The following is a 12,240-nucleotide window of genomic DNA, read 5'->3' as shown; positions in this document are numbered from 1 at the left end:
AGGAATTTTGAAAACAGGATACTGGAATAAAAATTCTGCAACAAAAAAACTTCATTATTCAGCACAGAAGACAAGCACTACCTGAACTGAGACCAGGGAACAAAATTTGTCTCAAAAGCTCCCAGACACTTGGAGCTGTTCCCAATTTGGCAGAAACTCCCCGATCCCACCTAGTGAAGACTCCTAAAGGACTCTTCAGAGGAATCGGGTTCATCTTCAATATTTTGCAACACAACAAAGAGAGGATCTGGGTCCTACAGATATTCTGTCAGGAAGTGAGCCCCCTCGACAGGAAACTCCATGCATAAACTCAACAGAACTGACAACATGGTCTGGAAGACTGATTAGAGCCCCTGAAATTCTGAGAATACTACTCTGGACTATTTTAATGCAGTTGACAAGGGGACATAGTAGTGTAAATAGTTTTAAGAAAATTGAAGTTTATTTTGAACTGTTCCACTGAATGCATCCGATGAAGTGAGCTGTAGCTCACGGAAGCTTATGCTCAAATAAATTGGTTAGTCTCTAAAGTGCCACTAGTACTCCTTTTCTTGTTGTACATTGGTTTATAATTTAAGTTGTAATATTTAATGAAAGAGGAAGGGAGATGTGAAGTGATTATAGAGTTCCTGGTCTTTCACAGTAACCAGAGAAGACCAGGATGTGTTGCAGCAGGAAGCTTAATGAATGTAGGAACTTCCTGGTTAGGGGGTTCTTTAGTTGCTGCATAAAGCTTGGTTCTTTGTGTTTGTATCCTCACACTACTGTCAGTTCTAGAAATTCTCAGAAGTTCTGGGTGGTAGGTGGTGTTATTCAGAATGGTTCACCCAGCCTTAGCGATAATGTAATATAATGATGTTTCTGTGTTACGCATTGGCATCACAGCTTACTGAAACAACAGTTATCTTTAACAGTGGCAATCCTGTGATCTCTATAGCAGTAGTGAAGGCTACTTAACTTGTTAGCATGTTGCTGCTGATTTTGCATTACTGTGCATATTGTCCCATCAGTGCACTTGGAGTTAATGTGCAGAACTCCACTTAGCGTTGATGGCGGCTACATGCCCAGAAGCTGAGTCCTGTAATATATTAAAGCCTCTGAATGTTTCAGCCCATTTTTGTGTTTGTTTGAAAATATACCATCATTACTGCACAAATGAGGACCATCTCTCTATATTATTATAAACAACAAAAAAATCCTCCTGGGTCAGCAGTATTATTTTTCTGTGTCAGTGGTCAGCAGATAAACTACTTATTTAGAGGTCAGAGCAGGAAGTTGAGGTCAACTCATGAGCTGGTGTTACATTGTCATGGAGTTCTGAACTCCACTGAAGTCACTTTGTCTCTCTGTGTCTCAGTTTCCTCCATGTGTAAAATTAGGATGATGCTTCTCTACCTTACAGAGGATTTGTGTGATTTAACTCATGTTTAGATAATGCTTTGAGATGCTTGGTTTAAAGACACTGTAGGAGTCTAAAGAATTACGTGCCTGATTCTGATCTCTTTTATACCAGTATAAATCCACTGATGGAATTCATCCTGATTAATACCAGTGTAAATTAAATCAGAACTCAGTCCTTTATGGGGTGTAGCATGTTCCTTTTTCACCACTCCTGTTCCGCACATTCTGCACATACGCTTAGTGGTCCATTTTTGGCAACTTCCATAATACTGAGCTATGTGATGTGACTAAAAATCCCCATTCTTATTGCTGACAAGGTAGCTTTAAAACTTCTACCAATGTGCACCAAGGTCCAAAGTCACCATTGCCTAGGTCACAACATACCTCTCTCTGGGTTAGGAAGAGACTACAGGAAGCTTCATGTTCTTTTGCCCTGGGTTTAGCTAAAATGACTTGATGTCAGACTGCCATGTGGTGATCCTGTGGCTGCAGTATTTAATGTTTATCCATTATCCATGTTTACGAACATGGACAATGTAACTCACTGTTCCAAGTTTTATAGCTCTTTGGCCACATTGATATTAATTTTTGAAAAACAATAACTGCAACCCATGCACTTTTTCTGATATTTCATTGTCTTTTGTATAGGCAGTCACATTTTTTTTTTCAATATATGATCCTTCTTTAGAGGTGAATGTTGTGTTCTTAAAGGCTAGGAAGTGGTACGGTTGGTAAAGCAAAAAAAGTTAAAGGATATTAAAACTGCACTTTTGCTCTAGAAGGAGTATTTGTATGTTTACAGTCTTGGGACATGTTTTCTGTGGACCTGATTGCCACCATTACTTCTGCAAGGACACCAGATCAAACAAAACTGACAGCAGCTGGGAGGTGTGCGCAGCAGAGAAGCTACCAGCACCATGACATCTGCTGCTGGACATTGTGAAAGCTTCTCTACCAACTACTGTGTCAAGTGGGCTCCGCAGAGCTGCAAAACCCACTTCAAGAGGCAGGGCATATCCCAGCCCACATTAATGCTAATAGAAGCAGTGTTTGCTAAGATGCTGTTCCTGCATATGACAGGGTGGTTCTGTAGCAGGCATAGCATTAGTAGTCAGTAGGAGCATAGCTTTGAAGAAGCCATCTAGCTGGGTGTGGAACAGAGAAGCAGAGCGGAGGAACTGGAGCTGGAGATTCCCTTGGATCCACACGGGGTTGGGAAGCTGCAATACTGCTTCCTCTGCAATCCCTGGAGCCCCTCCCTGCAGGGAAAGGATTACAAGGAACTCTCCAGGGGTGACTTTACAGAGTTTCCTGGGCCCTATGTCCATCTTCCATATGAGGACACAATACAGTCCTCATTCTTACTTTAATTAAGAGCTTGGATTATATTTTACACACTAAAAGATTATAGGACATGTTATGTTTGCTTGGTGGTCCCCGCTCCCCCCTTAGAATGATGGTGCCTTTTTTTCCCCCAGAAGTTTAAAAAGAGTGAGCCATTACCTAAACTTCGGAATGTGCTCTGAACAGAGTAACTGTTTGGGGGGTGGAACCCCCTACCCCAAACCCTGAATAAATTATAGAGCTAAATGTTATACAGAAGACAACTATTTCCACAATCTAACATCTTTGTTATCATCATTGTTAAGGACAGACTTCAGCACTAGACAGGAAACACATCCACTGCAGCATAGTGAATGTCAAATTATCTGTGATTAAAGATTTAAATTCACAGCTTTCTTCATTTTACCAATGCCAAGTTGAAAAACAATCTGATTGAAATTATTGCATGTGATAGCCCTGTTGAATGACCAATTTTTCCTTTGGTGCCTCATTTCCTTAAAAAATGGTGTAACCACTTTTCCACCTTAAAAATGATATAAATCTTTTGTTTCTCTTTGAAACAGTTACCTGAATGGTTGAAAAAGACCCAACCAGTGTTTTACATTATGGTTTTAAAATGTGTTTTGGTTAAAAAAAATATAAAGTAATAAGCCATACTTTGTAACAAAGGCATTCAACATTATTTTCAGCCTAACTACTAAAATGGTCAGTTGGGACCAATAAACTCGAAATAATGTTGTGTTTTAAGGTAGAGCAGAGGAAGCACCATCAATCTATCTGCATTTAAAATGTCAGCTGCTGTTTTGCTTTTATAACTACCTGTGGAATTTCCTAATCAACTGAGTGTTTGAAATGTTGTCGGGGTTTGGGGATTTTTTTTTGTTTTTTGAAAGACTTTGAAAAACAGAAACGTTAAAAACCATCAGTGTATATGGCCAGATCCTACCCTCGGTGCCAGTGATGCAACTGAAGAGCAAAATGTGGTCCATAGTATAGAGAGATCATACAAGCCATAATGGATTGTGCGACAGTGTACCACTTTGAGATTTGACTTTCCCCTAGAAAAAAGTTGCAACTTGCAAAGTTCCCTTGTGTTCTGCTGCTCTTCGTAGTGCATTACCCAATAGTCCTTAGAGACAGCCAGACTGTAGGTTTCTGCCATTTTCCCCCTGTTGTGGTTGTCTTCTCTTTGCTTCTACTAGGTTCTTTGCAGGGCTGGCCCTCAGTTTGGTGGGCTGTGAAACAATTTTCATATGCCCTTCTTTCCACGCTGATGTAAGGCACTCCTGTCCTGTGTGGTCACACCACCGTTCAGCTCAAGAGTTTTGGAATAGCTTAGTAAAATAAGCCTTTGGAGCACCCCAATACTTGACTGAATTATTATCTGTAAAAAGGTGCAGGGATAGGGGAGGTCTTTAGTTTCTCACTTGCAGGAGAGATGTAGCTAGTTGCTTGCACTAGGGTACAGGGCCAATGTTTAGGAAAGTTTAGTACAGGGCAATGATACAAACTAGCTGAGTGAGGGTACTGATAGCTCTGAGTTTGCTGCCAAGTTTTTGAGATCTCACGTGTGCATGGTGCTAAGAATAATCAGCAATATCATAGCTGATTCACCCATCAAGACTCTCAGAAAACTAAACGGGCTCCTGGAAAAGAGTCCGATGAAAAATTGAAGAGGGGGTATTGTGTGTATTAAAAAAAATCAGAACATGAGATAATCCCTGCAATGCTGGCCATTAAATTCAGAGGAGGATAGTCCGTTCAAATGTATGTTATTCATGTGCTGTCCCTCCAGATATATTTTCAGTTTCTCCTTTCCCCCATAGCTCTCTCTCACTTGGTACCGACCACCCTAGAAACCCAGCACAGGGCTTAGGCAGAGTAAATTATAGAAACCCACAGGGGGGGTCAGAGATGGAGTTTTGTTTTAGGAGGGATTTATTATAACTCGATAAAAGCTTCAGCATTTCATTTCACTTCAAGGAAAATCAGATGAATTTTCTATTCTACTTATGCAGCCTCTCTTTACCATACCAATAACTACGGGCATTAATACCACTGATGTGCAGGCCTAGGAAGAAAGTGGAGGTTTGGAACCCTGATACTTTGATTAAAGACTTAAGCCCTTGGCGAGTATCAGCAGACAACAGCTGTTTTAAAGTGAAGGGGACAGAAATGAACAATGACTTGTTTTTTGGAAGGGTGGAGAAATGAGTAAATATACAAGTGCTCATTCCATCTCAGTGTCTCAAATGACAGTTCTCTTTAAGTGACTTTTAGGTTGTCCCTTTGTAGGACATGGATGTTTGATAGCCAGTACATTTAAATCCTAGCTTCCTGATAGATCAGATTTAATTGCTACAGTAGCTGGCTGTAGGGTTGCCAAGCCTCCAAGATTGTCCTGAAGTCTCCAGGAATTAAAGATAAATCTTTAATTAAAGATTATGTCATGTGATGAAACCTCCAGCAATTCATCCAACCAAAATTGGCAATCTAAAGCTGAACCCATTTAAAAATATTGACAATGAATTGCCTAAGTTGGCCATATAACTCTCAGTGACTATCATGGTGCTCTGATGGCTAATTCCTCACCCCCTGCTTGGAAAACATCCCTCCTTAATGTCACAAATGCTTTTGGGAGAATCTCAACATTCTTGTTTTGTATTATTCAAATTACCCAACTCTTGATAATCATAACATATCCCACCTTTTTTGTGACCTAGTTCAGAAATAGAATGCTACATGACTGTGAGGAATGAGTACTTCAGAGCTGTGGTTTATAACTGACCATAGCAGTTAGGGATGGAAAAAGCCTCTGGCAATGGAAGATTGTGTTCTGGAAAAGTAGAATCTCTCCATAGTAGTTGTGGTTGCAAGCAGCTTCCATTTTAATTGCCCTCTAACTTTGACTTGCAAAACTGGTTTGTTTTTTGCTAGATTTTCTCTGAAGGCAGAAGAGAATATTTCTGCAAAGTCTGAAGAAATTTTCCCAGTTTTTTTTTCATTATTGTTATTATTTGGTCAGCTCAGTTCCCTGTGTTGTGTTAGTGTCTGTCTCTAGCTTGGCTACAATGGAAGCTGATGAGTGTTCAGCACTTCTTAAAACCAGACCACTTTATTTAGGTACCTAAATATAGATTTACGAGCTAACTTTGTACATATGTTTTTAAAATCTTGTCCTCTATGCCTTTTGAACATGTTTGATCAACAGTCAAGTGAAGGTAAGCTGTGCTATGCATGCATGTGGTTAAAGGTTATCTGAGGAACATGTATACCTTATTAGGTGATTGAATGAGGCAGGGTTCTGTAGGAGACATTATTAGGTTGGCCAGCACCACTAATTTCTTTAATAATTGGTTGACCTCTCCATCACATTTATTTAAAAAATTTTAAATGGTGTCTTTATTTATCTACACAGAGGGGGGGAAACATGGGAAATTCATAAAGTGGAAAAAAAAAGTGTTTAAAAAAAACAATTAAAGTTTGTAAATTACAATGTTCTTACCTACCATTCAGACATTTCCTTGCTTTTAAGTGGTTGGGTTTCATAACCTTACACTGCCTACACAATAAACAAACACTATTGAGCATTAGCTAATTACTGTTATCCCAACCTGGGCATCTTTGAATGGGCACCTCCTGGTTCTCCATCCTCAGTTTCAGGCCATGAGAGTTGGACAAACAAGTCCATATTCAAAAATAAAAACAACACTCTACTTCCCAAAACCTCTCACATTTCTAGAATTGGACCTTTTTGAAAGCTAACATTTGTTGTCATGAGTTTTCACATGCCTCTGCACATCTGTCCTCCAGAAGTACCAAAATAACTTTTTTTTTTTAAACTTTTTTTTTTTGTGCTATTTCCAGGCCAAAGAGAAGGAGGACATGATAGCAATCTTCTTAGAAAGATGTATGAGGATAATGGCCAGTTTTGCTGACTCAAGGGCCCTGATTCTCCTCTGAGGACAATATGACACCATTATAACTCCACTGACTTCGGTAGAGTTATTCCTGATTTATACAGGAGTAAATGATATCATAATCAGCCCCAAGAGGTTCAGCAAGCTTCATATAAGCATCCCAACTTTTGGGGTCTTATCCAAATTGAACCCTTTTTGAGGTTTCTCCATAACTACTACAAACCCAATAGGAGACATTAGGTAGAATATTCCTGATATTCTTCATCTTCTTTTTCTTAACACCACGTCTTTATTTGTTGTCATTCTAGGGTGAGCCAGGTTTGCCTGGCGAAGTGGGAGAAAGCGGAGCACCAGGGCTTAAGGTTAGTGCAGAAAACCAACTGAAAAATAAAGCACAGTACAGGTATGTATATGGATGATAGTGTCATGCTTTTTGATTTGTATATCATGATTAATTTGTAATAGGCTCTGCCTCTCTACAGTGCTAAGTGGTGTTAAGAGACTTTAAACATTTCACCATAAAGGGGCATGTTCTTTTGCTGCACGTGCATAGTTCCAGTCAACATTAGTGACGAGTATACGTGCACTGCAAGGCAAATATGATGCAAGCGTTTAGGAATTTGGAAACCTTTTTACATAGTGTTGTTTATGCTTCTCATAATGCATTTCAGACCCTTTTTCAAGAACTACTGCAGTCAATTCTTTGATGAATGTCAGGGTTAAATCTTGAGGTCTGATCCTGCTTCTTTGGAAGTTAACAGCAAACTTCAGTGGGAGAAGGTTTGAGTCCATAGTTATTGGAAAAAGAAAAATGTTGCCTTGCATTTATTTTTTTTATTATTATTCCTTACTTGATTCCGAACAGATGAAATTGAACACACAAAACTTGATAACTTTGTTTGAATAAAAGTCAGACACATCCAAAATGCTTTGATTGTTGGGCCTCTCAGGAAGGATAATACCAATTTCTAATCCCATCAGCTGTGTCTGTGTGTCTGTGCGGGCACATATGCCTCTCAGCTGATTTTACAGATCACATTGCTATTGACAGCTAGCCAGGACAGTCTTTAAAATGTACTGACTTGCCGCTTGTCCATCAGGAAAGAAAACAAGCCATTTGGGGCATACCCTTTTCTTGTTTTATACTCAGTGAATGCAAAGTATTTGCAGTTATTGCTTAATTCATATTCACAGCAGTATTCTTGGAGTTGCCAAGCAACCATCAAAAGTGGTGTGGATAAGCTAGAATGGTCAAAAATACAGAGATGAGTTGCCAGGGTCAGATTCAGTGTGTGAAAGGGGATTTGCCATTGTACTGGCTTCTCAAACAAAGTGTAATTAAAAAGTAATGGCTATAAACTGTCTTTTTTTATATAGAATTCTGGGAGCATTTTTTGCTCTCTACCAGATTATGACTCTAGACAAGATATTTAAGGGGTTTCTGTTTCTCATTAGGTGTCCTCCAAACTCCTCTCCAAACCTCAGGACCGCTCTCTTTTTCATTTTCTTCTCTCCCTCAGTCCCTCCAGAGTAAGGTGGGCTTGGCACATCTCCCTCTGGTTCCTCTCGGTCCTAATGGGTGGCTTCACAGAGCCATGAAGTTGTTCCTCACTTCCCTTAATCCCAGAGTGAAAAACCAAGATGAGCCTTCCACACAACTGACCAGCCTTTTGCATTGCACTGTGTGTAATGTATTGATGCAGCCCATCAGATTTTAGTATTGAATCCTTTCTGACATGGCTTCTTCTATTGAATAATCTGTAATATTAAATGAAATTCAGCTGCTCTACAGTGTCTTGCATTAAATATGTTATCTAATGTCTCTTCTGTTGAGTTATCTAATGACACCATCTTAATAACGTCAAGATTTCTTTGTTCCTACTCTTTTGATCAGGGTGACCCTGGAGAACGAGGAGAAAAGGTGAGGCATATTTCACTTTCCCTGTGTTTATCTTGTTTTGAAGAATTGTGAATGCACAGGCAGCAGCGAGGACTGATCTGTTAAAAAACAACAACCTGCTGCGTTAAAAATTATTAACTAGAATTCAGTCACTGAACTGACAAAACTGTGGACCGTCTGTGGAACCCTTTATTGGGGCTAAGTAGCGCTTACTCATGCAAGCAATTCATTGACTTAATGAAACTACTCATGTGAGTCCTGTATGTGCTCACTAATATATGCTAGGGCTGCACAGGTAGGCTCTGATACTATAGCATTTTTAAAGAATGTTCCTGCTTTGAATGAACAGAAAAGCAAGCTGGTTTTCATTACTTGGTGTTGGTGTTGTGAGTGTCTGTGGGCAGTAGTTTCTTGGAAAGGCAGTCGGATAGCACAGTGATATCTCATTTTACTCATGTTGAGTTCTCTGTTGCAGCCCAGCTCTATTTGAATAAGGATGAGAGAATAAGAGTGAGAATAAGGATGGATGGCCCATCCATCTCAACTTTAGACTGCATGAAAAAGGGCAGGAACACAAATGCGCTACTTGTTCTCACTTGCATTGGTATCAATGAGGAACAACTCCATAGAAATTAATGGAGTTACACCAGTATAATATCACAGATCAGAATCGTCCCCACAGTACTAGTAACTATGGGTCTGATTCTGTCCTATCAGAGCAGAATTCTAATGGGACTACTCCTATAAGAAAGTACTACTCTACATGAGCAAGGCTTATAGAACCGAGCCTCCCTTTACTCTCCTGAAGCAGTGTAATAGATTGAAAACAATGGGGCTAGTCAAGGAGTAAATTTCTCTGGCTACATGCCATCCAGCACTCAGGAAAACCCTGAAATGCACCTTATACTTGGGCCAGGAGGGAAATGGCATAGAGAATCATCCCCAACTAGCTACATAAGCAGATGGGGTGGGAGGCCAGGATTGGGCCATACCTTTTTTAAAAGGTTTTTTTGTTGTTGTTGTTGTTTTTTGGCAACTTTTTTAATGATCCTAGTCAGGAAAATTTCCAAAATGGTTTCAAAAGCAATGAGAATTCCTTAACAAATATTTTATAAATGACAGCCATCCATTACTTGTATAAGAATTCCTTGTGTTTGACATGGGTTCACTGGTACACTCTTTGGTCCAATAGTAGATAATATTTATCAACAAATTTTAGTTGATGAAAAAAATATTTTAAAAAACCCCTTCTCTTTCAAGAACTCAGAAGCCTGCAAAAGTCTTTGAGCCTGATTCTCATTTACACCTTTTACACTTCTCTGGCCAGCAAGGAGTCAGTGTAAATTAGGATTCAGCCTTTCTGTGCAGGTGAAGCTTTTAAAATATTTCTTAAAAATTGTTGATAGCTTTTTTAAAATAGGGACATTTTCTCCCAGGCAATGACAAGAGTGTTACTTCAACATTACCTCTTTGAATAATGCTTAGCATTTACATGGAGACATGAATGGTTTTGGTAGCTTATTCTATATTTTAGTTAAGTTTTGCTAACTTCACACTGATTCATGGGGAAATACTTGAAATTCAAAGAGCATATCATGAATTGCTTCAAAATCATAATAAAAATGTATTGGAAGCCAGTAATTGCCAACTCTGTTTGATCAAATGCGTCTATCAATGACTTTGTGGTGAAAAATATTTACTGGTTATTCCTAATGCTGAATCATCATAAAATCATTCCTTTGTCACTGAACCAGAATGAACTGGGGATGTCTGTAGACTAAATGAACAAGAAGATGAAATGACATGACAGTTTGTATTTACTCAAGGAACTGTGAAGAGGTTTATAACTTTGAAATACCTTTCTTATCAGTGATCAAATATAACAGTTGTGTAAGTTATATTTCAGACTAGAAATCCAAATGAAATATATCAAATCATGTTTTTCTCCTCCTGTGGATTTAAGTTGAATGAAGACTCTGAGTTCATGTTGTAAATGTCTTATTATATTTATTTGAGAGACAAGGTGGTAAGGTAAATACATTTATTTATTTGGTCATTTATTATAGACTCTGGCTGGTGAATTAAAACTGTTAGCCTGGTAATAGTGTTTGCAAGTTGCAAGTTATTTCTGGATACTTTGTGAATGCATGAAAATTATTTTAAAAATTGCAAAACAGCACTGCAAATATATATATTTTTTAATTTTAGGGTGATGCTGGAGAAAACGGACCCAAAGGTGACATGGGTGAAAAGGTACATCTATTAATGAGTAGAGATGAAAGGATATTTTAAAGTCCATAAAATATAACCAGAAGATGAAAGGGGAATGATACCAAAAAGAAAATATAAAGAGAGACTTTTTAAAAGGCTGAATGGTGTGACCTTGACTCATTCTCACAAACAGCAGAAACTCATCAGTTCTAATTAAGTACAGAGAGCCTGCTTATGCTACAGTAGTTAAAACATGAGACCTGACAGTGCATCTTTTATAAACCTCTAAATATGCATTACACAGAAACTTGAATCACAAGCTATCAGATATTCTTGTTATGTCTGTTTGGTAAATGATGCAAGTTTTGAGTATTAAGGCCAAAGACGTTGCTGCGTTCAGCATTGCAATGCCTAACTGGTGTAAGAACGTAAATCTTATTTTCAAAAGGTAGTAAGAGACTTAGGAACCAAAATCATATCAACAGTCAATAATAGTTTGGCAGCAACATCTAAATACCTTTAAAAATCTGGGTCCAAAATCCTAGCTGCAGTGTACAGCCTGAGTACTCAGGATGTGCATTGGGGAGTTCCTCTGAGTCTGAGAGGGAAGAATTCTACAACCAGGACATGGAGCATCAGCTAGGTCTCCCTATGGATGGTACTTCAGTCCCCACTTCCCTCCCAGGACATGCCTCTTTACATGCCAGGTAGATCCACCTAACCACACTGCTAGAGAGCTGGAGCTAAGGGAGATGTGCCAAGGCACAGCACCCCCATACAGAGACCCAGTGTCCCCAATAGATCCCTGAGATTAGTAGGGATCTCAGGAGACCTGAGAGTTCTGAGAGGACCAACCCCTTACTTTTTCAGAGTGGGGAATGCTGCCCTCTGACTGGATCGGAAAAAAAAATTCTGTAAGGGGAAACTGATCCCCTTCCACATTCTTTTCCAAAGGAAGGGCCAAGACAATCTGGCATACAGTTGAAAACATAATCCAAGTGGCTGACCAAAACCCCCAAAAGTTTGAAAATTCAGAGTGAAAGTTAAAAATTATGTTTCAGATCTTTGTTATTTCACACCAGCTAAAGATCTGGCTTCCATGCCTTTACGTCAGCTCAGTCTCCTCAGGTACCATATTTCAGAAGTCTCCAAAGAATGGGTGATTTTATATATCATGTGCATTATGACTGAGAAACAGGAAGTTGAGATTGTTACCACTGACAGATTTTATGGTTTAAGAGGAATGAGAAAAATAGAGAATCATACCTGCAGGTAATGAATTCAAATCCAGTCCATGTCTCTAGCACGGTTGCCAACTTTCACGTGGTAAATAAGCACCCCAACTTCCACAATAAGCCAAAAATCAAGCTAATCCCATTTCAAAACAAGGCCAAAATAAGCCAGTCCCTAAGAACCCCAACACTCTGTAACTATATCCCCCCATCATGTAGTATGGGACTGTGG

At 39.1% G+C, this 12,240-nt stretch overlaps 1 protein-coding gene across 5 annotated transcripts in view; it reads left to right on the top strand.

Moving 5' to 3' along the window:
* COL25A1 (collagen type XXV alpha 1 chain) overlaps positions 1–12,240 on the top strand; it is a 412,520-nt gene that overhangs the window by 317,382 nt on the left and 82,898 nt on the right. For all 5 annotated transcript variants that reach the window (XM_043545532.1, XM_043545531.1, XM_043545529.1 and 2 more), the window contains exons 13-15: positions 6,974–7,027; positions 8,560–8,586; positions 10,774–10,818. In XM_043545532.1, coding sequence (XP_043401467.1) covers positions 6,974–7,027; positions 8,560–8,586; positions 10,774–10,818 — 126 coding nt within the window. The remainder of the gene's footprint in view (positions 1–6,973; positions 7,028–8,559; positions 8,587–10,773; positions 10,819–12,240) is intronic.

Source organism: Chelonia mydas, chromosome 4 (genome assembly GCF_015237465.2).
Source record: "Chelonia mydas isolate rCheMyd1 chromosome 4, rCheMyd1.pri.v2, whole genome shotgun sequence".
In the NCBI taxonomy this organism is placed as follows: domain Eukaryota; kingdom Metazoa; phylum Chordata; order Testudines; family Cheloniidae; genus Chelonia; species Chelonia mydas.
This window is presented reverse-complemented; position numbering and strand designations above follow the sequence as displayed.